This window comes from Lygodium microphyllum, chromosome 26 (assembly GCF_053477565.2).
Source record: "Lygodium microphyllum isolate KBCC chromosome 26, Lygodium_microphyllum_v1.1.10, whole genome shotgun sequence".
Classification (NCBI taxonomy): Eukaryota; Viridiplantae; Streptophyta; class Polypodiopsida; order Schizaeales; family Lygodiaceae; genus Lygodium; species Lygodium microphyllum.
Window position 1 is genome coordinate 118,119,431 of NC_141160.1, and position 27,421 is coordinate 118,146,851.

General features: G+C 42.9%; 1 protein-coding gene and 1 pseudogene across 2 annotated transcripts in view; one reads left to right on the forward strand and one right to left on the reverse strand.

The window, feature by feature from the left end:
* Window positions 1-27,421, forward strand: part of LOC148013740 (uncharacterized protein At2g33490-like) — a 47,370-nt gene that overhangs the window by 5,707 nt on the left and 14,242 nt on the right. Inside the window, exons 2-6 of one of the 2 annotated variants that reach the window (XM_087668040.1) lie at window positions 14,069-14,141; window positions 14,248-14,322; window positions 14,428-14,489; window positions 14,594-14,662; window positions 14,755-14,783. In XM_087668040.1, coding sequence (XP_087524166.1) covers window positions 14,069-14,141; window positions 14,248-14,322; window positions 14,428-14,489; window positions 14,594-14,662; window positions 14,755-14,783 — 308 coding nt within the window. Of the gene's footprint in view, window positions 1-14,068; window positions 14,142-14,247; window positions 14,323-14,427; window positions 14,490-14,589; window positions 14,663-14,754; window positions 14,784-27,421 lie in introns of those variants that run through there. The other variant, XM_087668041.1, reaches the window with a different exon arrangement.
* LOC148013741 (uncharacterized) lies at window positions 24,211-26,515 on the reverse strand (annotated as a pseudogene).

A 27,421-nucleotide genomic window follows, 5' to 3' on the forward strand; every position in this document is an offset into this window, starting at 1 on the left:
AGTGAGCTTCCTCTTGTGTGTATGGTATGTGTTTGGCGTAGCAACTTAAGCCCCTCCCCCCCCAAGAAAAAAAAAAGACCTTAGCTGTTGGTTTCATTTGCGAGCTATTTGTGTGTATGGTATTGTGAAATATCAACTTGCCATGGCAATGTGTCGCCAGGGCTATTGCTAATATAAGAATTGTAAAAGGGCCATCCATAAAGCTATCATATGAATGTTGACATCCAACAAAGCAACTTTGTGCTCCTTGCCCATATGCTTTTGGTGTGGTAACATGATGCCAAGAGAGTCATACTTGATCTAAACAAATTCTCTAATTTTTCCCATAGCATAAAGCATAGGCTGCATCAATTCCTACAAGGACTTTTGTCTCCAAGGAATCAAAGGCAAGAAGTAAGGAATCATATTGATCATCATTGTCGGTGCAACTTTTGAGGTGCACATGTAGAGACGCCCCGAAACTTCCAATACATAAACTTGTCATGAAATATGTGAAGATATCCAATCAAGCAACACTCAAGGGGCCACATCTGATCCAATGGGATATCCCAAGTGTCTACTAATCTCTCTTGAGAAACTATCCCACCTTGCTAACATAAAGCATGCAAGTCTCTCTATATATAAGTGATGAGAGGGGACTTTTTTGTAAAAGGGCCATCCACAAAGCTGTCATATGAATCCTGACATCCAACAAAGCAATTTTATGGCTATCTGCTCATATGCCTTTGGTGTCATAACATGATGCCAAGAGACCCATACTTGACCTAAACAATTTCCCTAATTTTTCCCATAGCATAATGCATGGGCTGCATCAATTCCCCCAAGGACTTTTGTCTCCGAGGAAGCAAAGGTAAATTATATTGATCATCATTGTTAGTGCAACTTTGAGGTGCACATGTAGAGACGCCTTGAAACTTCCAATACATAAACTTGTCATGAATGTGTAAAGATGTCTAATCAAGCTACACTCAAGGGGCCACCTTTGATCCAATGGGATATCCCAAGTGTCTACCGATATCTCTTGAGAAACTATCCCACCTTGCCAACACAAAGCATACTGGTCTTTGCATTAATGTTCACAGGCCAGAGGCCAAACTAAATAGTCTCTAATTGGCTAAGTGGTCTTTGTTCTATCCAAATTAGTCTTTTCAACCTTGAGAGGCATAATGAATCTGACCAAGAAGCTTTGCCCCACTAGAACGAGCCAAATTACCTACAGTTTCACTGGCTTATGTAGTAGAGAGAGCATCGGATGAGTTAGCAATGTAAACAACAAAAGGCTAAGGGGGCATCTCTTAGGAAGGGTGAGAGTGAGAGCAATCTCTTCAATTACTCCCCCTTTAAGCACTACGTTCGCCATTCTATCAGAGCTGTTTGTATCAATAAGAGAGGTCATTTGAGGGCCAAAACCCATGAAGACATTGATGGGCCAACTATTATGATCAAAAGCTTTTTAAATATTCAAATGAATCATAAATAACCTCTTGAACAAAAGTTGTAGTATAATCAATCCCCCATTGAGCATTGAAGATATTGTGCAGAGTGTTCCATCCCTCAAAGCAACCATGTTGCCTTGGGTGAATCAACTTTGGAAAGATTTTGTAAAGCCTATTAGGGATGATCTTGGAGAAGATTTTATACAATGATCCCATTACAAAATTGGGTTTCTACTACTCCAAAGCATGAAAGTAAGGAACCTTTCATAACAGTTGAAGCACTAAAACCTTCCTATTGGATGGCATTTGGCCCATTCTCTAAGGAAAACATAAACGAGAGCGTGATTAGATTTGCTGGCAGCTAACGTAGATGTTGCTAGTATAGGCAGTGTTGAGATATCAAAGTCATTAAGTGCATTTTATTCCATTAATTCCTATTTTCATTTCCATTTACAGCTCCAAAAAGTATTTATTTGTATCATTTATTGGGTCCGGGCGCCACATGAGAGAGTTGGGGTGCCACCCTAGATAGTCCAACGACTCATGTGCCTATAAATAGGGCATGTGCATTTATCCATCTTCACTCTACACTTACTCTCTCATTCATTCTTCATCACCTCCCCATTACACCTCTAGCCTCTACCATTGCTATCTTCTACCTCGGCATATATCTCAATTCGTGGTGCTATCGAGCTGATCGTAACATCTTACTGACAAGCAATTTCATTTTGGAGGTCTTATTCATATCGCCTTGGCGGATATCTCAGTTTGTGGTGCTGTCCCTCTTCACTCTGCACTTACTCTCATTCATTCTTCATCATCCCCTCATCACACCTCCACCCTCAGCCCTCTACCTGTCAGAGTGCAGCGATGCGGAAGCGTAGGACAAAGACTGAGAGAGAGTGAACACAAAGAGAAGAGAGAGAGAAAAAGAGACAGTGTAAACGCAGAAAATCTGGGGTGTAGTATGCTGTATAAGAGTGCAGAAATACACAAGGGGGCAGAGGAAATATCTACACATGTCTCGGACTTGATGACCTCGATCTCCGTCAGCCCGAGGACTGTCTGTCTCAGCCAACGGATCTCAAGATTGGAATCTGAAATAATGAATGCTGGAGTGTGCCACAAACTGGCTAAATAGTCAAAAAATAGGAAATTCCCAGCACCAGGTCGACTGCATTTAATGCAGCCGGCTGCAGAAAACTGGTCGATTGCAGCAAACTGTGCCACGTGGCACCTTGTCCAACCAGCTGACGTGGCATCCTCTGCAACTGCGCTGCTGCCGTATTGCTCTGCCCACGGCTGTACAGGGAATGACTCTCTAACACTACCTTGGTGAATGTCTTAGTTCGTGGTGCTATCCAGCTGATCATGACGTCTTATTGGCAATCAATTTCATTCTGGAGGTCTTTTTCACATCACAATCAGCTCTAGATACTCCAAATTGTTGTGTTTTGAGTCCATACAGCCTAGTAGCTTGTTCTTCATAATCTCCATTGTTGTGTTTGCTAGTTTCACTCCTTCGTGGATTGGTACAGTAGATGATCCTCATCGTTATTGTGCGTTTCTAGCTCTTGCTAGCACCCTAGCACCCAAGCAACAATTCCTAGCCATGAGCCAATTTATGGAGGCTACGTTTGCAATAGATTTAGGATGTCTATAGTTGGTTATACCCTCTTTATCAACCCTACATTAAAGCTTTAGATACCTACATTTTCATGTTTTCTTCACTCTTGAAAGGCTGCCCAACAGTCGCCTTCATAGCAGTTATCATCCTGGAGAGGTTTAACATATCCTTCATCTCCGATAGCTCTTGAGGATAGTGTTTTGCTCCCTCTATTGCTGTCCTTCATCTTCCACTGCCTACTCCAACATTTCTCTACTCAAAAAGATTTCATTTTACTCCCTCCATAGAGCAGCCCTTTTCCTTGTCATCGACACCTTTGCTTGAAGGATTGCATCTCGCTTCCTTCACAGTGCTAATCCCTTCTAAGTGATGCTGCCTGATCAGCCAAGAAAGTGTTGTAATCTCTGAGCTCCGCTCCATCATATTAGCATGATTCATTCAATATGATTCAGCGTTCATCATTCTTCATTCATCTTCTTCTTTAGTGTTTCTAAGTTTCTTTTTGTCTTTCAGCATGGTATCATAGCAGAGGTCCTCAAAGAGCTAAAGATCCTCTTTGTTAGAGAAGGTGAAGAAAGGTTGTGGGATCAGCAACATTTTCAAATTCTAGATTGTTTTTGTCGCATGATTTGGGAGATACCATTATCTTCTTCTCCCTTTCACCCTCCCTTTATAAGTTTGATACACCAGTGCTATGGCTTCTCCAAAGATAGGACGGAGATTGGGTGCTCCTACTCTAGCAAGAATAGTCATTCACCTCGAATTGTTGTCATTATCAACCTTTGCTCCCTATTGCATCAGAGCACACTCCTTGTGCCACCTCACCGTTTTGGGCAACAGAGATCATTCTGCATTGGTTATCAGAGTTTTATGCCCAAGGCAATAAGATGCATACGATGCACACCAAGACCTTGCAAGGAAAAGGAGGCTCTAAGACCTCATGAGGTGATAAGCCCTCTTGGAGACCACCACAATGCTCTATGGAGGTTTCCCCCACCTACTTTCGAGTCTAGTGGCTTCCATGGCCTAGTGCTTTGCAATCCGCTCCATTATTCCAATTCTTATTTGGGTTTCCATTTACAACCGCAAAAATGCTTTACTTGTATCGTTTATTAGGGTCAAGGCACCACCTGAGAGAGACGGGGTGCCACCGTAGATAGTTCAGTGACTCATGTGCCTATAAATAGGACATGGGCATTCCTCCATCTTCACCCTATACTTACTCTCTCATTCATTCTTCATTATCCCCCCATCACACCTTCAGTGTCAGCCCTCTACCATTGCGGTCCAAACCCCTACCTTGACGGATATCTTAGTTCGTGGTGCTGTCCAATTGATTGTGACACCTTATTGGCATATGATTTCATTTTGGGGGTCTACTTCACATTGCCATCATCTCTAGACACTAGATTGCTGCATTTTGAGTCCACACAGCTTGGTGATTGTTCTTCTTCATCTCCATTGCTGTGTTTGCTGGTTTCACTCCCCCCTAGATTAGTACAGCAAATCAATATGATCACTATTGTTTGTTTCGAGCTCTTGTTGCCAGCTCAACACCTAGGTGATAGTGCCCAGCCACATCAGCACTTTATGAAGGCTGCATTTGCAGCAAATTTATGCCATTTGCAGCAGGTTACCACCTATTTATTAGACCTACATTAGGTACCTTCGTTTTTGTGTTTTCTTCACTCTTGAAGGGCTGCCCAGCAGTGGCCTTGATGGCAGCCATTGTCCCAAAGAGGTTTCAGCATATCCTTCATCTTTGACAGCTTTGGAGGACTGTGTTTCACTCCCTCTACTATTGTCCTTCATCTTCCAATGCCTACTTCGACGTTCCACTGCTCGAAGGATTGTGTTTCGTTCCCTCCATAGACCAAGCCTTTTTTCTTGTCATCGATACCTTTGCTCGAAGGATTGCGATTTGCTCCCTTCACAATGCAGATCTCTTTTAGGTGCTACTACTTGATCAGCTAGGACAGTACAATCATCTTTGAGCTCCACTTCATTGTATCAACATGATTCATTTAGTATGATTCAGTGCTCATAATTCTTTTTTCATCACCTTCTTCAGTGTTTTTGAGTTTCTTTGTCTCAATGTTTGCTGTGCATGCTGTGTTTCTTCCCGCAAACCCTACCGTCTATTGACATGGGATTAGAGCATGCCATTTTGTCTTTCAACAGGCAGCAATCGAGGAAGCCTCATGAATCCTAGGTATTTGAATAGATTGTAGATGCAGGGGCAAACCTGCTGTCAATGGAGCACGGCAGAAATAATGAGAGTGAAGAATGCCCACAATGTGACCTATTTTCAGGGGATTTTAGAGCATTTGTCCTACCATGTGAAATAAGTGCCAATAAATACAAATAAAGCCATGTGAAATCACCCTTCCTTCTTGGAAAGGGTGGTAATTCCTTGATTAAGCACTTAATTACAGCAATTAGCAAATGAACATGTCTCAAAATGCACAAATTACCTTAATAATCTCGGAAATTGGACATCCTGTTGGCCCCAAAACTAGCCCCCCTTTTGGTATTTCTTTAACTTGATTGCTATGAAATGAGTGCAAGTTGAGATTTACACTCTCCTTTGCTATTCCAAAGCCTCTTTGCTGTAGCAACAATTAGCAATCCATTCGGGCCAATTGCCCCTTGATTTTTCACCTAGGACTTGCACAAATGGAACCTCCAACTAGTCAAATGCTGCCCCAAATTACAACGAATGTGGTGGCATCTGAATTTACTGACAATTACACAAATTTCAGGTGTTGAATTTAGTGTACGATGCCTTCACCAATTGGCACGGGTCTTGAGTGTGTGTCAAACCCTAATTTCAAATTTAGTATACGATGCCTTTACCAATTGGCACAGGTCTTGAGGTTGCGACCAAACCCTAATTTTTGCAAAAATTTAGGGTTTACAATAGAGATCTCTCTGTTGTCCACCAAATTTGGCTGAGATTTGCTCCAAATGGCTGAGAAATGCTAAGATCTCTTGAGAATGGGTTGGAGAAGGTGAGAGAAAGCCAAGATGAGAGAGAAATCTGATTTTCTTTATACAAAAACCCTAAATTCTGATTGCTGTCTGCTCCAGTCTGCATTTAATGTGGTCACCTACTGCCAAACACCTCCAAAATGCTGTCACTTGATCAGCAATGTTGTTGCCAGCCCGTGGAAGGTGGCTCCTTGCTGTCCCTTGCTTGCTTATGCCCCCAAATGGCTGTCTTTTGCAGCAAATTGCTGTTCTCTGATCAGAAAATGGACTAGTAGCTCTCTCTCTCCCCCTCCCCCCCCCCCCCCTCCCCAAGATGTAAACTAACTAAATGGCAATAGGTGACTAAATGCAGTCATCTATTGCCAAATACCTCCAAAATGCAGTCACTTGATTAGCAATGCTGTTGCTAGCCCTTGGAAGGTGGCTCCTTTCTGTCCCTTGCTTGCTGAGGCCCCAGATGGCTATCTTTTGCAGCAAATTGTTGTTCTCTGATCAGAAAATGGACTACTAGCTCTCTCTCTCTCTCTCTCTCTCTCTCTCTCTCTCTCTCTCTCTCTCTCTCTCTTTCCCAAGCTATAAACTAACTGAATGACTGAGACCCAGCCCAAAAACCTTTTTTCAGTTTTCATAGACATTTTTGCCAAGTTGTAGCCTTCTAAACCCATTTTAGCATTATCCAACCATTTAATTAATTTTTAAAATTAAATAATCCTAAAAATTCATTTTATCACTTCTGACCTTGCCCAAAATTAAATGTGCCTATCCTTAATTAAATTGGCTAGACTATTTGCAACTTGGAGTGGTCCCCAACCTTTGTTGACCCCTAGACTAATATTAATTAATTAATTAATGCTACTCCCTAGTGTCACCTCCAACACTTATTGGCTAAATAACTGTCTTAGGGTCAAAATTGACACCAACTAACCCCCAAAGCAAGCTAGCATAACTTATCACAACTTTTGTCTTTGACCTTGGGGTCCTTGACCTTTTAGCATTAAATAACTACCATGTGCATCACATGTGCTAAATAACCTTGCACATTTGAGTAATAACTTAATCAAATGTTATCAACAAGACTAAAACATCTCAAAATTTCACATCCATGTGACACCATACTAGGGTTGTTAATGGAAACTAGAATTAGGAATTAATGCAATACAAATTACAATTAAATGTTAATGCATGTGATGACTTTGGAGTTTGGTTGCCCAATATCAACCATTCTATATAAGTGCTTAGTGACCGAGTCTTCAAATGTATCCCTAGCCTATTGTAAGGTCAAAGTATGTTTCAACAAAGATTGCAAGTACTTGAATTCAGCTCTAACAAGAGATGCATGTTGAATACCATATTCATGGGATTGTGTATGGGCATTCTCTTGAAAGATCAATCATTCATTCTTCATAGAGCGATCGTGCATGATGTGTACTCTTAGAATATGCGAGGTCTATCCCATGTTCTTCATCTCCAAGCTCTTCTTAAGCTGAGTTTTCAAGGTATCAAACTCATCATCAGTTTTCCTAGCAATACTAAAATCATAAGATTGCCATCATGAGCCTTCTTTGTGTAGAAAGGTAGATCCATAGCATTACGGTCATATCCTTGTGAATGCATAAAAGCATTAAACTTGTGGTACCATTCCCTAGGTGTCTAGCTCCTTTCTGTCCCTTGCTTGCTGAGGCCCCAGATGGCTATCTTTTGCAGTAAATTGTTGCACATGGTAGTTATTTCATGCTAAAAGGCCAAGGACCCCAAGGTCAAAGACAAAAGTTGTGATAAGTTATGCTAGCTTGCTTTGGGGGTTAGTTGGTGTCAGTTTTGACCCTAAGACAGTTATTTAGCCAATAAGTGTTGGAGGTGACACTAGGGAGTAGCATTAATTAATTAATATTAGTCTAGGGGTCAACAAAGGTTGGGGACCACTCCAAGTTGCAAATTGTCTAGCCAATTTAATTAAGGATAGGCACATTTAATTTTGGGCAAGGTCAGAAGTGAAAAAATAAATTTTTAGGATTATTTAATTTTAAAAATTAATTAAATGATGACTTTGGAGTTTGGTTGCCCAATATCAACCATTCTATATAAGTGCTTAGTGACCGAGTCTTCAAATGTATCCCTAGCCTATTGTAAGGTCAAAGTATGTTTCAACAAAGATTGCAAGTACTTGAATTCAGCTCTAACAAGAGATGCATGTTGAATACCATATTCATGGGATTGTGTATGGGCATTCTCCTGAAAGATCAATCATTCATTCTTCATAGAGCGATCGTGCATGATGTGTACCCTTAGAATATGCGAGGTCTATCCCATGTTCTTCATCTCCAAGCTCTTCTTAAGTTGAGTTTTCAAGGTATCAAACTCATCATCAGTTTTCCTAGCAATACTAAAATCATAAGATTGCCATCATGAGCCTTCTTTGTGTAGAAAGGTAGATCCATACAATTACGGCCATATCCTTGTGAATGCATAAAAGTATTAAACTTGTGGTACCATTCCCTAGGTGTCTGCTTAAGGCCATAAATGCTCTCTCTCAACTTGCACACTAGGTATTCCTTACCTTTTTTTCAAAGCCCTAAGGTTGCTGTATATAATCTCATTATAGAAGTCTCCATGTAAAAAAGCCATTTTTACATCCATCTGATAAAGGTCTAGATCTAGCTGAGCAACCGATGCGAGTTCCAAAGTGAAGGGTCGTTATTTTGATCACAGGAGAAAAAACTTCATTGAAGTTAACACCATATTCCTGCTTGAAACCCTTAGCTACCAATCTGACCTTATAAGTGGACTTGGCACGTCCAGGGATACTTTTTAGCTTGTATATCCACTTGCATGTCAGTGTCTTTTTGCCACTAGGAAAAGGAACCAAATCCCACGTATGGTTAGTTTGTAAAGGAGTCAAACTCCAACTGCATAGCCCTATCCCATGAGTGACTATTATCTCTGTGCATGGTCTTATCATAAGAGAGAGGCGCAGGTACATCTGCTACCACAACGTAATCCATGGAGAGCGTAAAGCACTCAAGCTGATGTCTAGCTCTAGTAGAGCGTCTCAAAGCAAGATGATCCTGCACAATAGGTGGGGCTTGGGCCATTGGAGCATCAGTTATTGCTGCAGGTTGTTCAACTAGCTATACGGGAGCAAGAGGCTCCTCTTGAAAGATCACCCTGTGTACCTCAACCATCTGCTCAGGTTGCTTATGCATATTTTTCTCATGGAAAATGACACAATGGCTAAGGATAACCTTGTAAGCTTGTGGATCCCATAGGCGATAGCCCATCTCACCTACACTCCCATAACCAAGAAAGATGCATTTCACGGACTTAGGATCCAACTTATTGTGCTTGTCCTTGGGAACATGGTAGAATGCCTCATAACCAAAGACGCGCAAATGAGCATATGATGAAGGTTTTCCAATCCATACCTTCTCTACAACTTGGCGATCAATAGTAGTGCAAGGGGACCTATCAAGTGTACGATAGTAGTAATTGCCTCAGTTTAAAGTATTGGGGTAAGCATGCTTGGCTAAGCATACTGTAGAATCTCTTCTGAATCATCCTATTCATGCATTTGGCAATATCATTTTGGGGAGGAGTACAAGGGGCGGTCAACTGACGCTTAATACCTCGCTCATCGCAAAATTGCTCAAAAGCTTTTGAGACATACGCATCTCCATTATCTCGCCTTAGGCATTTCAGCCTATACTGAGACTGGTTCTCAACAAGAGCAAGCCAATGCTAAAAGGTAGACAAGACATCCGATTTCTGCTTAACAAAAAAGGCACAGACCTTATGTGAGTAATCATCAATGAATGTGACAAAGTATTTTGTACCACCTAGTGACTAACAGGGCATGAAACCGCATACATTCAAATGAATAAGAGCCAAAAGCTCACCCATGTTCTTTATGCGAGACTTCTTATATGTACTACGTGTTTGCTTGCCATATAAACAATGATCATAAAACTCAAAACACTTATAGTTTAGGGGTGGAAGATACTGCAAATTGGTAAGCATTTTCATTTCTTTCAAAGACATATGCCCAAGGCGACGATACCAAAGAGATACATGTGGAACTGTAGCCATAGCCAAAACATGGTCAAGTGACCCAAATACAAGCAAATGATAGAGGGTACTAGACTTAGCACCACATGCAATAACAAGATTCCCACGGGTAATCTTTCATGAGGAATCACCAAAAGAGACAACATCATAGCAGCTAAGAAACACGTTTCTTTGAATTTGAAGCTTATGAAACATTTCTTAAAGTACGAAACGTTTTTGAGAGTAAAAAATGTGGGTTGTTTTTTTGTTTTGGTGAGTTGGAACCCAAAACATGGTTCTTCTGACAAAAACTATTGGGCAATGTTAAACATGATGATGATGATGTGTAATTACTGCAAGGTGTCATAAACCATACATGCAATAGGCATAGACGTTATGCATAGGGGAAGTCTTAAGGATAAATGAAGAGAATTGCCAAATGCATAACCCACTGAGCAAAGGCTCAATACATAACCTAGAAGCATATAAATACCATAGACAACACCTGACAAACATAAGTATTAGGTCCAAGTTAAGAGATCAAATCAGCCCACGATAGGATAACTGCATCCAATAAATATCAAGAGAGCATGTACATGTCACAATGAGGCCCACTATCTCATTGTAATAAGCTCAAGCTCAATTGCATAAACCAAATGCTCTGTAGTACATCCAAGTGCCAATGTGGCTCTGTACATCAAGTCGAGTAGCTCCCATTGAAGCAGAAATCGAATGCCAAATGTGCAAACAAAGCTCAAAATATCATGTGAATGACATCGGAGTATCCAAGATCCATAGAGCATACATTTGGAAACATTGAACCCAAGTAGTTTGCAAGATTTTGATTGTAGTGTCCACCTAGCATCCAAGGATAGAAATGATGGCCAATGTCAAAGCATCCAAGCTCCAATCTTAGCTTAGGAGCATGTTACAAATTTATCCATAGGCATACATGACAACCGAAGTATCGGTACATTCAATATTTGGTACCTGAGTAGCTTCAAAGCATAATGAGCATAATCTTTATTAGATAACTACTTGCTGTCCACTATGAACAGCATGGATATGACAGTCAAAAGTGAGCTCAACTTTTCCCAGATAAATGACATTCAGTCTTGTTATTACAGCAATGAAATCTTTGAAAATGTGTGTTTAAATTAGCCCAAAAGCATAAACATACCATGTGGGCACCAAAATAGCATCCCTGGAGCATCAAACATACATTATGGAATTTACTGTTTGCTATCCAAATTAGAACAGTTCTGTTTTGTGTGAAACAAAGAACAAAACACTACGCAGAGTCACTTTGTGAGTGCCTAGATTTGCAGATCTCGTTGTGCTCTTCGTTTCTGGCTCTAGAATACCTAAATTCGATACCGTATGCAAAAGTTATGACCAAAATACGACAGTGCTGTCAAGTTGCCATAGTTGTCCATGACTTCTATAGCATACTCTGTATCCACTCAAAATGGATAAAGTGGCTGCTCCTTAGCTCAATAAACACTGAACAAGGCTCAAATAAGTCTTGGTAAGTTTCTCAACAAGCGCGGAGCAAGCTGGAACAAGCCAGAAGAAGAAAAGGTTCAATGCATACCTCGAGAGAAAAAAACAGTGGCTGCCATGAAACCTTGAGTTGAGGCTTTGAATCCGGGCTGAAGCAAAGGATGAAGAAGCTCCTCGAATGGTTGGCTTTGATATCAGTTGAAGGAAGTGAGCTCGGAGTGGAAGCACGCAAGTAAAAGTAAGAGCTATGGTAGAAGGAGCAAGAGCAAGAGAGAGAGAGAGACACAAGATGTGGGAACTCCAACAGTCATAATGTGTGATCTTTCCCTTTATTCAAATGTCACTGAAAGAATAAAGAATGAAGTGAGAGTGATGGGCACCCACCACTTGTAGTGTAGAGGTGTGCGGATACTGTTAGTGTAGTAATATACGGGCGCCTTTTCCCCAACGATGTGGAGCGACACGACGCGAGGCGTTGTGATGTGGAGTGTGACGATGTGGGTTGTCATGACACAATCTTGGGGCGATGGATATTCTCTCTTGCCTCCGTGAGCACTTTTTAACTCCAAGTAAGAGTTGCTTTGATACCAAGTGTAATGCACCTGCACTCAATCACTTACTCGACATGGCACAAAAAGGTAACATGATATGTGAGAGCAAGGTATACTCTTGTATTATTCAATGAAAGAAATGGTATAACATAGGCACATCCCAAGTCTACACCCTTGTGATGTCGCACATGTGAGGGTTCACCACTGGGTATAGGAAATCACACATGGAGTGGAAACCAAGCACGGCTTAGAGTCACTACTACTCTTGATAAAGGTGTTTCTAGCAGCAACGCCATGGTATAACTACAAAGCCCTTACACATCCCCCTCCCCCTAGTTACAAAGCTCTTAGATATCCCCCCCCAAAACCCTCCCCTTAATGGGTAATTATATTAGTAATCACACAAGAAATACAAGAGCCATGGCAGTTCAACGGAAGAGACTATTGTATGCTAAGGGACTAAATCCTCCTAAGGGAGAAAACAAGCATGCTGAACAAGATCCAATTGCCAACGAAGAAGACCTTTCAACCTAGCAATATGACTTTGAACCCCGAAGGTAGAATGAAAGATGAAAGCATTTTGGTTGACCCAATTGTGTCAACAGCCCCAAAATCTAAGAAAATGAAATAACATTTTCATGTGTGGTTGTACTGGAGTAGGATATTTTACCTTGCTGAAGACCCAATTTGTTGGATGAAGGGAAGGTCCCACCATAGCCCTGCAAATGTTAGACATCATGAACTAGATCTTCTTGGCTAGTTTGCAGGAGATGAATTTATGATGGGAAGATTCCATATTGGTAGTACAAAAGAAGTTACCATTTGAGAGAAGGTGGAGGCGAGGGGCAGACCACCTATTAGCATTCTCCAAAGGAAGACTTTGCATTTGAATGGGGTCTTAGTAAGCCATCCTTCCATAATAGTTGATTTCCAACATTCCTTGCTCTTGTGTAAGCCCCAAACAACATTGACCTTGGCCACTAGCCAATAACGATCTATAAGCAAGAGATGATAGATTTGATTGACCAAACCATGGTCTAGATGCAACCAGCCCACAAATCACACACACACATCTCAGTGGGTGTGTGGGGGGGGCACTATCTATCCAACATTTGAGCCCTTGGCTCTAAATCACCACACACAAGGGAAAGATACAGCAGCAATGGATGCTAAACTTTCTTGCCCCCCTCCTCAATGCCTCAGGAATAGACAGTGATTGTGGCAAGGTAGTTCCACTTTATTTAAGCTACTTGATGGTTACACCAATGAATAGAAATTTATTATGGTGATATTGATTCATCTCTTACCATATGCCAAGGTGGACCTAATGATGGGTGCTTCCCTCCTAACCTCCTTTAGATCACCTCGTGCACCAGATCGGGGGAAGCAGCTGTCTGTTTTTTCCAAAGACATGCCACAGAGCATCATGGCAAAGATCGACTTGCCCTGGTGGCGAAACACAAGGGTAGCCCACATGTGCTACCTTTGCCTGCATTTCTATGCTGGTCCATGCTGCTGATGCCGATGTAGTTATTAGATGACTGTTGTTATGGAAAATTCTTCCATGGTTATTTTTTGTGCTTCCACTTTACACTTGGTTAATATACTCTGGGATTTTCTCTTCCAAAGGAAAAGGGGGGTGGAGGGTTCTGAATGTTTGTGACAGTCACTCCGTGTTTTATTTTTCTAGTTGATATTGTCCACGGTACATTATGAGAAGAAGCTTGTGCTCATTAGTAGCCTTGTAGCCTTCTTGCACAAGATTGCATGTTACATTCTTGAGTGCATCATTCACTGCCATCCATACAAGTTCGTGCTCACATAGGTATTTGTTTGGTCAGCTTTAAAGATGTACATTTAAACTCTGCTTGAATTGTTTTCCCCTTAAAATGTTCACTTTTATCAATCTTAATTACCAGGATTTAGAGGACATGCAGGACCGTTACGATGGTCTTTTTGCTGTTGCTCAAGCAGTATCTGGTGCGGCTTTTGGTATGGCTGTTAACTTCTTTAATTTGCAGTCACAATTTAGGAAGCAGCTGTTAGTTTAGCTGTCATAGGGAGGCATCTCAATCCTGGCTGTCTTGCCTTTGAGCAGATTTTTCAAGGTCAATTCAGGACTTGGCATCATACATGATGGAGATGTTTGAAAGGGTTGGCAATGGGGAAACTGGTCTGCATCATCTTATGTGACTTCTAATGGTTTCTTTTAGAGTTTTTCTATTGCTTCAGCATGGAGATGTTTAATGAACTGAAACATTCTTGTTCTTAATTGAAGGAATTCTCTTCAGCATGCTAGGAAAAGTTCAGTATGAAATCTCCAAGCTGCTTGATCTATATGTAAGCCACTTACTTTGCCTCATATTGATTTAAGTTGTCAGACTCATTTTTAAGAACAGTAAGTTTTGTTAAATTTGAAGTTCTAATAAAGTGGTTGTAGACAGGCATCACATGTGTCACAAACAATTGTTAAGCCTACTGAGAGCCTATTGAAAGAGCTCCAGTCAGCAAAGGTAAGAATATTATGTAAGTGTCATTCTACATATTTATTTGACTGGATGTGGTGAAGGATCATTTTGAGAACTTGGCACCTTTGCCTTTTCAGGAAGTTCAAGGACAGTACGAAGAAAGAAGGTAAGAAAAGTTCAAAAGAATCCCATATTCAGGTTGTACATGATTTTTTTCACAAGCTTAGAGATGCTATGAGCATCTCATCATCTTGTATGTGATCTGTATAGAATGTAGAACACAAGGAGAACAATAATGGCTTGTTGAGTACCACATTGAGACCCACTTTGAGAAGAGTAGCAGAGGATAGATTGACACGAGGCTATGGGGCTGTAGGGGCAATAGAGAGCCAGTGCACACACATACAGTTTCAGGAGCCTCCAACAAGGCTCTGGCTCTTCAACACTTGGCTCAAACCAGCACTTCTATATGGGGCCCCCATATGGGGATCGAGCCTCTACCACATGAGGAGAGCCACACATGATCAGCCACTACCCAAGGAAAAGGAGATATATGAGGGGTAGGAGCAGATGGAGAGACCCCTAGTACTAATGATTTCATGGATGGTTCGAAGTAAGCCCTCTATACCACATGAGATTATCAGAGCAGAGATGGGAGCACCACCTCTAGACAAAGGCTCTCTTCCAAACAGGGACTTTCTTGCATAGGCTTTGGACCTTGCGGAGATAGAGATTCTCCCAACTCGCACTAGTGTCATCTAGATAGCTAGCATTACAGGGGGATTCTGAGTACTCGTATGCCCGAATAGAGGCATGGCTACAATTACATGGATTACGCATGGATCACCTCCCACCATTAGAGAGAGAGAGAGAGAGAGAGAGAGAGAGAGAGAGAGAGAGTCCCGCTTGACCCCTTGTCAGAAGTGGTGTAGCAATGGAAGCATAGACAAGTGCTGAAATGAATTGCTGAACACAAGACAAAAGAACAAAAGAACAAAAGAACAAAATAATACTGCAAAGGAAGAGAAACTCAGAGATGTGCTCGGGAAATGGAATCCATATACCAAACATAAGAATGACGCGTACAACAGTGAGTCACTAGCTGCTTGGGCACCGGCACTGGCTCCTCTCTTCAATTGGAAGACCACTTGAAGAATGATGGTGACTGAATGAGAGGAGGAGGAGCCACTAGATAAATAGGCCCAAAATATGGCAAATATGGCAGCTGGTCGGTCAGCAATAAATGCCTAAATAATCACTAAAATGGCCATTATAAAATGCCTAAATTACCCAGTAATATCAAGCATAGCCCAAACTCACGCATGAGCTGACTAGACTGCTAGCACTCTCTCTCAGATCATGGGTGATTTGATACAATACAATGATACAGTGATAATCATATACAACAAAGAACCACTAGAGTAGAACCATGGATACCGAAGTAGTGGGTGATCAAGCCACCACCAAGGTGCCTCGGAGAGAACCTAAGGTCAATGTTGATTGTACCAGCTCCAAAAATAGAGAAGAATCATAACAAATCTCTGTGTCTGTCAACAATGTCTTGTAGTAGCATACAAGACCATCCTGTCAAAAATGCCTCTAAACATATGTGACCATGGATTCCCCGCCTTTGGCCAAGACTGCCAAAGTGTCCCCTCATGTGAGCTCAAGATTAGGAGCCAATCCCGCTCGTCGTCAAAGAAACAATTCATCATGAACTTGGATGTCAATCCCAACTCCAGGATTTGAACTTGTTGGACTTCAGTCGATGTATCAGGAACGTCCCTCTCTTGAACTTGTGCACCTGTATACCTATATAGATGAGGCTTGATTGCCCCATCTCACCACCCTTTCACACTCCCTCTCTGGCACTGGAGAGTTGTGAGGGATGATTGCATCACCTGGACTAGAAAGCAGTTGAGGAAGGGGCAATCAAGCCCTTCCCGTAGTTTGAAGTTGGACTTCTTGGCTAGAGAATTGAAGTCGGAGTCTGAGGAAGAGGATGACGCGTCGAAGGAGACCGCATCCCGCTTCTTCTTCTTCCGTGAGGCTGCTAACTCCTTGTAGTCCTTTTGCAAGTGACCCTTCTTTCCATAGTGATAACACTGGGTCTTCGACTTCTTCTTCCTATTACCCCTCTCTGAAGTTGTAAAGGTCTCACTAGAACCACCATAATGAGATGAGAGCCTTCCCTGTAAATGCAAAGATGTCTCATGCTCAAGTAGCATCGACGACATATGTGTAAGCTCACAGGTGTAGAGGATGTCTGTGCCCTCAAAGCATTCGCCACTCCTTCAAACTTCGGTGCCCACTAGATGCATCTCTGGGAGGGCAGATTGCATGTGTCGAAGCTGGTCCTGTACTTGTGTAACACGGAGCAAAAATGATTGAATGGTGTCCTTGGACTCAAACTTCATTTGCTGAAGCTGTCCATAAAGGGTCACAGCATGCAATTGGGAAAGGTGTCTCGTACAACATCTAAAGCTTTGACTATATGTTTGGTGATGTCCTACAAGAGGTAACCGTCGGTAGAACTTCTTTAGAAATACACTGAAGTAGTGCAGAATACGCACGTGCATCGTCCAAATCCCATGTAAGCACAGGTTCCTCATGGTTGTCCTCATCAAAATCTTCGGGAAGAGGAAAATGACGCTAAGGCTGAGGAATAGCTCCACATACAATGCCGCTTCTACACAAACCAAGCTTTCATCCAACACTCCATGTAAGATAGTTAGGTCCATGTATCTTATCATCTGTAGAAGTGCATGGAGGAGCCATCTAGAGAGGAGAAGAAGAGAAGATAGAGGATAGAGGGTATATGGAGAGGGAATACAGCCAAACCAATAGCAAAGACTTCACAAAATGAGAGTTAACATGTAGTGTAACCAGAAATCTGATGAAAAACGAAGACCAACTGCTGCAAAATGAAGAAAAACTACCAAAAACAGCAAAAACGGCTTGTATAAACAATTGCTCAGCCACTGTTAGGGGCAGAAAACCAAAAACGCAAGCTGGTGGAGCATTGAATGCAGCAAACTGACGATTGCAGGCTGAAATCCAGGTGCAGGCTGAAAATGCAGGTTGCTGGTCTGAAAAACGCAAGCCTGATTAATAGGGGAAAGAAAGACCTGTAATCAATAGAAAAATCACAGCAAGAACCTAGGTCCTGCAATCTGATACCATGTCAGAAGTGGTTCTGCAATGGAAGCATAGACAAGTGCTGAAATAAACTGCTGAAAAGACAAAAGAACAAAAGAATATTGCAAAGGAAGAGAACTCAGAGATGTGCTCGAGAAATGGAATCCATATAACAAACACGAGAATGATGTGTACAATAGTAAGTAATTGGCTGCCTGGGCACCGGCATTGGCTCCTCTCTCCAATAGGAATACCATTCCAAGAATGATGGTGATTGAATGAAAGGAGGAGCCACTGAATAAATAGGCCCAAAATATGTCAAACATGGCAGTTGGTCGGTCAGCAATAAATGCCTAAATAATCACTAAAATGACCACTATAAAATGCCTAAATTACCCAGTAATATTAAGCATAACTCACACTCACACATGAGTTGACTAGACTGCTAATAACCCTATTATCCAGGGTTTTTACTTGCGGGAGACTATTGTGCCCTGTCGCTTGACTATGGGAGTTTGTTGTGACCTATCGCTTGATGCTAATCTGTAGTTGCTTCATCGCCTTGGAGTTCCCTTGGGTGAGTGCGCCGTTTGCACAGGAAGCCACCTTGTAAGCTTGCACATGGGTGCTTGTCTCACAACGTGAAGCCTGCCCCCCTCCCTACTATTGTTCCGGTTGTTCTTGTTGTGCCTGTCTCATGACCTAACACCCAAGGTACAACCTAAAGAGCTAATTGCACCCTTGTCTTGTTGAGCGATAGATTATTGACCCTAGCCAGTCTAAACCAAAACCAAAACCATTGGCTCCTCCCTCAGATCTAGAGACACAAGGATGGATGGAAGCCAGCAGCCACACCAAAGGGAAAGCTAAGGATTCTTCTATGCCTATAGCACATGGTGACCCTTCATCACCGGATCCTCCTCGCACTTATTCACGTTGTCGAGATTTGCCGTTTGCTTCAGTCTCTACTGCTCCCAAGGAGCCATAGCCCCCCAATGATCCGCAACAACAGCAACTCCCTTGTGATCCATCAGCCTCGTTGGCTTTGATGTTGATGGTCGGGTGTTCACTTTGTGTGATCTCAAATATCCAGGTTCTACGTCCCACTGTGTAGATCAACCCTTCTTCATGGCCTGATCCTTAGAGGCCTAATCCTTTTGCAATGTTGGGAGACTTTTTTGACGACGGTGTACTGGAGACATTGGTAGCTACTAATCCTTAGATTCCGGTATGCTACTAATTGTTTGGGAGAAATTCCAGCCACTAGTGATTAAGAGAGATGTATTAGGCAAATTCATAGTTGTGGAAATTACTTATGATGGGCAAGTGCTATGGTTGGTGGGCCTGTATGCACCTAATGATGTTTTTGGTCATTGCAAGTTATGGCACTAGGTGAAAGTGTATTTCCCTTGGAAGACGTGGACTTATTATGGGTGCTTTCAATATGTGTGTTGATCTATCTCATTTGACTTTTAGACATGGGCTCATGGATGGCCGTGAATGCTAGGACTGGAACGTCTTTGCTTCAACAGTGTTGAAATAGGATCTATGGTCTTGGTTATCTCCCTTGGACCACAGCTACACCTTCCATTTGATGGAACACTTGGAAATGTGGAGCTGCATGGATTGGCTGTACGTTATGCATGATGATTCCTTTTTGCTAGAGATATTGGAAATCAGGGTTTTGCAAGGCTATGTTCTCTTTGATCACTTCCCTGTGGGCTTGAGATGCGTATGCATCCTATGCATCCCTTTGGAGCCCTTTCGAGCAAGCTGCATTTGTATTTCAACTCAACATTTCTCCATCATGAGATATTTAATGGCTATATGCAATAGTTGCTACATCAATTTTCATTGGGTCTTTCATCTCAAGGGGTAGCTTCCCTTGATCAGTTGATATGCAATGTGTAGACGGTTGCTAGACAATATGGAATACATCATGCTAACCTATAGAGGCTAAAGGTTGCAAGCTGCCAAGCAACTCTTAGCTTTGACACACTCTATTTTGATGGATTTGCTGCAAGATCCCCTTTTACTTCCTATCTCTACAAGATTGACACAACTTGTGGATATTTTGCAAAAGAGATCATATCAGTAGGCTAAACTTGCTGCCTTGTCAGAGGGAGAGTAGGACAATCATTGTTAGTTGCATAAATTTTATCGGGGATTGCACACTTCCTTTGCTAGGGAAAATGTGATCCACTTGAGCAACTCTGAAGGTGAAATGACCATAGATCCTCAAGCAATTGTACAAATGTGCTCGACCTATTTCATGGACTTGCTTGGATCACAATCCTGTGTTTCTCATACAGTCAGGGTGGCTTGCTCCTTGTTTTGTGACTTGGTTAAAGATGAAGTCCCACCAGATGTTGCTAATAGTTTGGATATGGACATTACACAAGATGAGGCGATGGATGTTCTGTTGCATTTGCCTAAAGACGAGCTGCAGGCAAAATGGTATCACTGACGAGTTCTTTGAGACCTCTGTAACTCATTTAGGCGCACATTTGATAGCCTTATGCCAGCAGGTTTGGATGATTGGACACATGACACTCTCTTGGAAGGAGGGTCTCATTGAACTGATCTTGAAAGTGTTGTTCCCCTCAGCCTTCAAGCATTGGCGATTGATTTCTTTGATGGGCTTTGTGTATAAGATTTTTACCAAAGTCTTAGCTAATAGATTGCACAAATATCTTTTGTTCTTTGCCCCAGCCACTCATCCCATTCTGATGATGTTGTCTTGCCTAGCGGCTAATGGTGACGTGGTTAGACTCTCTCTCCCTTCACAGGAACAATTGGTTGGTAGGCAAGCTTTGCGGATGACACTTTCATGTTTCTCAAGGCTGATCTTGATAATATACGAAGAGCAATGGCCACGTATTTGCCCTTGCCTCGGGACTTCACATTAATGTATCTAAGTTGGCCCTTATCAGTTGGATTGACAGTGATCTTTAGGCCTTGGCTAGCAAGGTGGTGCTTAAAGGCTATGCTTTCAGGCATCTGGGCTATCCTTGGGGGGTGCAAGTTTTGCCTAAAGTACTAATGGATTAGATCTCCCTGGGCATTATGGATAAGTTTGTGTGTTGGAAATCACAAGCTTGGCCTTTCCATGTAAGATTGAAAATTGCTCATACAATCATGGTACGGATGGTTTCATATTACCTTCCCTTGCTCCCTTGGTCAAAGTCTAAATTACGGGAAATTACTCAACCCATTTGGTTCTTGCTTTGGAAAAAAGACTCTACAGGGATGGATATATCTTTGATTTCTTGGCACCATGTTTGCACTCTCAAAAGAATGGGTGGTGGGTTTGTTTTGGACTTGGAGACACATATGATTGCTCTCCTTTGGTCACTGTTCTAGGCTTTGTGTAAGGGTAAGCAGCCTTGATCCTTGATTGTGAGGTTCTTCCTTGAGACTCAAGGTATTAAGCATGGGAAACTAGTATTTTTGCCTCATGGTGGTACGTGGTTAATGCTAAACAACCTTTTCATCTTAAGTCTTCCATGCTTTTGAATCATCTGGTCCACTCTTGAAAATTGGTCCTTGTTAAATCTTCTTGACACCCACCTCTGAATCGAGAGATAGTAAACTCTCTAAGAGCTGAAGTGGTGGCTATTTCGAGGCTTCTCACTTGATAAGCAAGCAGGAACAAAGGCCGATGTTGAATAGGATGGCGTGCTTGGGAGTGGTCACTGTTGCTGATGCCCTTCTGCATGCAAGTGGGGCTGTCATGTCTTTCAGATCAGTTTGATGCTACTTTTGTGTTCCTTGAGACTATCAAAATTTGTGGGACACCATCTCGACCTCTTTGCGGGCCGTGCTACCTCTCCCCTCTTTGGACCAAGAGGCCCCTTGGCAGGATTGGATGTATAATGATTGACTACATTTGGGCGGGGCTTCAGCCAATGAGATATACCATTTGCTTATATGTTATAAGGACTGGCTTGCCTAGAAGGGCAACACCACTGGGGTCTTCGGAAAGGTCATTTGTGGTGGAAATCTATGGTAATGAGAGGTTGGCTTAACAAAACGCCTTTCCAATCCAAGGTCTTCATTTGACGAATGTTGATTGGTGCTCTTCCTCTTGCCTCTACACTCTCCAAGAGGAGGATTTTCAATGGTTGCTACTTCTTTTGTTAGACATTTGTAGAAACTCCCTGCCATCGATTCCTTACTTACCTGGTGGCACGAAAGGTTTGATCACTACTATTGGCCATTTGGTTTCGTGTGGTTGGGCTATCGATGTTTTCAAAAGATTGGGTCTTTGGGCATTCCAAGTTTGTGGATCTTGTGCAGGCCGATATGGAAATGCTCTTTCATTTCTTATGTTTCTAGGGTTGTTGGCATTTATGGACTATGAGGAATACCTTCATCTTTGATGCTTTTTAGGAGCGCAGAATCATATAGTCTGCTTGAAAGGACTTCTTCATTGGCAGCTTGACTTGATTGGGTTGGCAGATATTCTACCTAGATAGGATTTACTTTCTTGGCATGCTGCAGTTTCTTTTGCTCCACTCTAGTGTGTCTAATTCCTTTGCACTTGGATTGTGATGTCTTAGAGTATCCGTTGAGTTTGTTGTATTTGATTTATGCTTGATGGTCTAGAGCCATCTTGCATCTTGTAATCTTGTACCTTTTTGTAATTAATACAATTACCTATTACGGAAAAAAAGAGAGATGAGTAGTAGCTATCGGTCTTTCCATTATCAAGAACATCCTCCATGCTATCGGCATTAGGAAGAATGCTCCTACACATACATACATACATACATACATACATACATAATGTATGTATACATAGAGAGAGAGAGAAAGAAGAAAGAAAGTCATATTAATGTCTATGAAAGGCCAAGGTGGCCTATGAGACCAAAATGTTACATTCAAAATGTCTAGGAAACTTTCCAGGTCCCAGTAAAGCTACCATCTAATGCTATGATAAACTAATTGGGTAGGTACAAGGTGGTATATAGGTTGGTTACAGTTCATGTGTTCCAAGTATGGTGTGAGAGAAATGAAATGATATAATAACGTCTACAAAAGGCCAAAATGATCTATGAGACCATGAGTTACAATCATGTGTATGATGGTACAACTGTCTAGGCAAAATATGTAGCACAAAGCAAAATAAGAAAGGAAAGTAACTATGGCTATGTGTAAAACATAGAGCTCTATTTAGTAACAATGAGCTCCAAATGGTACAATCTCATGTGGGTATGGAGGGCCTAGCTCTAGCTCAAGCAATAATCCCATGTATCCGCCTATGAAGGTGTCGTTGGTGTGTGTGTCGAGGCCTAGGACGTCTAGATCGGCTAAGCTGAATGCTCGATCAATCAGTACTCCTTGTCTGTGTGTGGACTGTGGCGGTGAGAGAGGCTCTCGTGTGGACTGTGGCTGTAACTGTATTGAAGTCTTTTGAGTCTCCTTTGCAAAGAAGTCTGTGAGCCTCTGTGAAGGGCCTCGGTGTCCTGGAGCAGTTGTACTCCTAAGGCGCATGTCACGAAGCCATCGTATGTCAAGAAGAAAGAGGCCAAGGCATTGCTGATTGGTAAAATCCGTGACTTTGGATAGTGGTTCAAATCCGTCTCTAAAGATATAGTGGAAACGACCACGAACCTCATAATACGCTGGGCAGCGGTAGATATGATACTCCTCTGTTTTTGGCTCCAATTGGCATATTTGGCATATGCGCTCCTCTGGTGGGATGGATCTATATTTGCCAGTCTCAATCTCTAGCTGATGTGAGGAGGTACGCAATTGCCCAATAGTACATCTGATCCCATGGGAAAGGTGGGTGTCCATGTATCTTGGGCGAACAATAAATCCATCATCTGTAGTATGAAGGAAATGCTCGCGGTAGAAAGCCATCTTTGGCCCTAGCTCTTGCCCTGGCATCACCCATGTCCGCTTGATATCCAACTGGGTAAGATCCATCTTGATGATCTTGTGAATCTCTAACTTGCTCAGATCAAGAGATGGTGCATCAAGGGAGTATTGGAAGGGGGGTAACTTGTCCATGCTAAAGCCATGCAGCTCAAACCAGGCCGACATCTATGCATACCAACATGAAGTATCACCCTCTCTGGCAAGTTGCCCGGAGGACTCAAGGGCCAACCGTGCATATGTGTACCTGGGTAAGTCCCATAGGCTATGTATGCATGTGACCAATCGGGTGAGGGCCTCTACCACAATCGGTGTAGTTGCTAGCTCGGCTCTAATGATCTCATGTGGCATTGAGGCCTTACATCTGATCATCCTAGATATCACGGACACTAGGGGTTTCTCCATCGACCTCCATCTATCATAAGTGCACCTTGATCTGCTACAGTGGTCAAGAATGGGCCCCCATATCTGTACTCCATAAAGTAGTGTGGATGTGACCAATGTATCAAAGAGCCATAGCTTGGCGCGGGGTTCTTGAAATTGCACCTGTGAGCATATCCGCTCCAAATCACCTAGTGCTGTGTATCTGTGAGTGAGTCTAGTGCTTGCTGCCTCTCACATAGAAAAGGTGGGCCCTGTGAATAAGACTCCCAGGTATGTATAAGAATCCACATACTCCAGCTCCTCAGATCCATATGTGAATTTAGGTGCTGATCTTCGGACCATTGTGGTGTAGTATTAAATACCATCACCTTGGTTTTACCAAGATTCATTGAAAGCCCATTGTCCAAAGTATAGGAGTGTAATGCATCCAAGTGTCTCTGTAGACCCTCTGGAGAGTCAGCTATCAATACAATGTCATCTGCATACACTAGGAGAGGTATCCAAGTGCCAGCTAGTGGAGCTCTTCTATCTCCTTCCTGTTAAATATAATCAGCAATCCCATCAATGTACATGCCAAATAATGTCGGAGAGAGGGGGCATCCCTACTTCACCCCAATGGAGTAAATAGGTGCCGAAATGCCCTCAGATGTTCGGACTCTGTCCACAACTCTCTCATACAGTGCCAAAATACCCCAACTGAGCTCTTTCGGTACTCCCATGGCATGCAATCTATGTATCAGTCTGTCCCTCAGTACTATGTCAAATGCTTTGCGGTAGTCCATAAAGCAGCAGTAGGTCCGTCGGCCATGGGCCCTTCCCTCCTCAATGATCGCTCTGAGTGTGAGGATGTGATCCAATGTGGAGAAGCCTCTCCTAAAGCGAGCTTGTCCCTGTGCTCTAAGACCCCACATCTCTGCCCACCTGCTTAACTCATGCTCAAGGATGGAAGCATATAACTTAACCAATGTATGCCCAACCATGATAGTGCGATAGTTACTGGATAGAGTAGGGTCCCCTGACTTGAGGATAGGCACGATAGTGTTCGTGCTCCAGCTTTCTGGTAGGCCTTCACACATGGCTCTGTTAAACATATAAGCTAGGAATGCTGCCACCAAATCTCTAGCATGGATCAAGTACTCGGCTACTAATCCATCATGATCTTGTGCCTTTCCTCTGCTAAGTTTGTCAATGGCCTCTTGGACCCTACTTTCTGTAAAGAAAGTGGTGGTCTCTGGACAAGGCTCAAGTGGGTTAGGAAGAGGTGGCTGACCCTCCACAATATAAAGACTAGCTGCATACTCCTCCCATACAGCGGTGGACGTAATAGGTGTGGTCGGGCAATGCTCTCTAAAAAGCCTCCAAGCCTCTCTAGAGTCTTGGCTCAAGAATAACTGATATAGGTCTCGCTCCAGTTGGGCCAAGAATAATCTCTTGTTCCACCGTGTGACGCGTCTAAAGAGTATCTGTGCCTGTTTGTGGGTAGTGGACCCCAGTGCTATCTCTCTCTGTAGTCATGCTCTGGTCTCACGGCACTCATCATCATACCATCTGTTCCGAGGTGTCACCCCGGTGGAGACTCTCTGTGTGGGTTGTGAGTGTGGGAAGGCTACACCTGCAGCGATTTGTAGGGCCTCACTTAACTGCTGAGTCATCTCCTGTAATGGAACGTCGGGGTTTGCATCATGTAACAATCTAAGGATCTCCGCCTCATAGATATCCTCTGTCTCTCTAGAAAAGAGTTATCTCGGGTGTTAGTGGGCTGCACGATGGGTCTGCATGTCAGTGAATTGGAGGTCGATGGTGAATGATAGGTAGGCATGATCCATTGCGACTCCGAGAAGGCGTGGGGATATTGAGAGGTCCTGGATGTGAGATATCAGCATTGGTGGGGCAAGAACATAGTCTACTATGCTAGTACCGTGTCGGTGAGAATAACATGTAAAGGCGTCGGATAGGGGGTATCTAGCCATGCCATTGAGAATGGCCAACCTGTGTACTGTGCCCATCTCCACAAGGTATCTCCCATATTCAGTGACTTCCCCCCATATCTTGAGATGTCCTCTCCAGCTGTAGCTCTGACACATTCTGCTCTTGTAGCATCTCCTCAGATGCATCAAAGAAAGACACCTGATTGGAGGCTGTCCTAGCATTAAAGTCTCCTAGTAAGATAACCTCTCCCTTCTTCGAGAACTCCCAAATATCCTTATCCAAAGCCACATATGGTGATTGCCCCTTGGGTGGGGCGATTCAAGACATCATAGGGGGGAAATAGCATATGGCAACATACAAAGTGCGTTCCTCACCACACACTCTCACCCACATGTATCTGGCCTGCTCATCTCTGCGGACTACCTGGATCATCCGCTGTAGCTCCTCCTTGAATAACACTGCCACTCCTCCCGACTCACGATTACTGTGGTCTGTGCGTATCTCCTTCTTGCAAGCTGACTCCCACCTATAGCCTGTCACCCGTGGAAGTGTAGTATGTGGTCCCTAATGTGTCTCTGAGTAGAACTCTATATCTCTCCCTCTGAATGTCTCCTCAAAAGCTCCCACATCCAATCAGAGGGCTCCATTACAGTTCCAAACTGCCACTGCAAGGTTGGTCCCATAGGTCTCACACCGTCATTTGTGGCGCCTTTCCATGACTATCACTCTCCCTCCTCTGTAGAAGGCGAGTTTTCCCTCCTCCTTGGCTGCCTTAATTTTTAGCATGCACTCCCTCATGTGGGCTAGTTGGGTTGGTGTGAGATCATCACCCAAAAACACACCGGTCCCCTTCAATGTACGGCGTTGAGCTAGGAAGTCTCTCCTAGCCTCCATGGTGGGGAAGTAGAGAATGAGTGCACGCTCTTTTGAGCTCTCCCCTTCTGTGCTTTTCTTGCCCACTCTCCAAGCGGATACATGCGTGTCTTTCTTAATATTCATTAACGTGTATAGCACCTTGGTGTCCTCGTCCACTTTTTCATGCATCTTCAGCCCCGTCACCCGAACATGGAGTGCTCTCATTTTCCTTTTTAGTTCCTCCTACAGTGTGTCATTGAGTATGGTTGTTGTAGGTGTGTGTGCTAGGTGTTTCCCCTTCTTTGCAATTTGAATCCATTGCTCCGTCTCCTCTACTTGCTGTTGGGTTTTCTTGAGCATCTTTGTCCAAGAAACAACCTCCTTCGTCGTCTCCTCCTCCTTTTTTTGGAGTTGTTGTACTTCCTCTTTGATGTGGGTGAGCTCCTCGGTGATGCTAGGTTGAATTTCTCCTTCCTCTAGCTTGGGGCTTGAGCTGAATGTCAGTCAGTAGCTGCCTAAGTGATTGAATCTCCCCATCTTGGGCTTCTATCTTCAATTCCAGCTTTTTAATCTTATTGTTCAGCTGCCTGTTCATTATGCTCAGTCCGTTGTCAT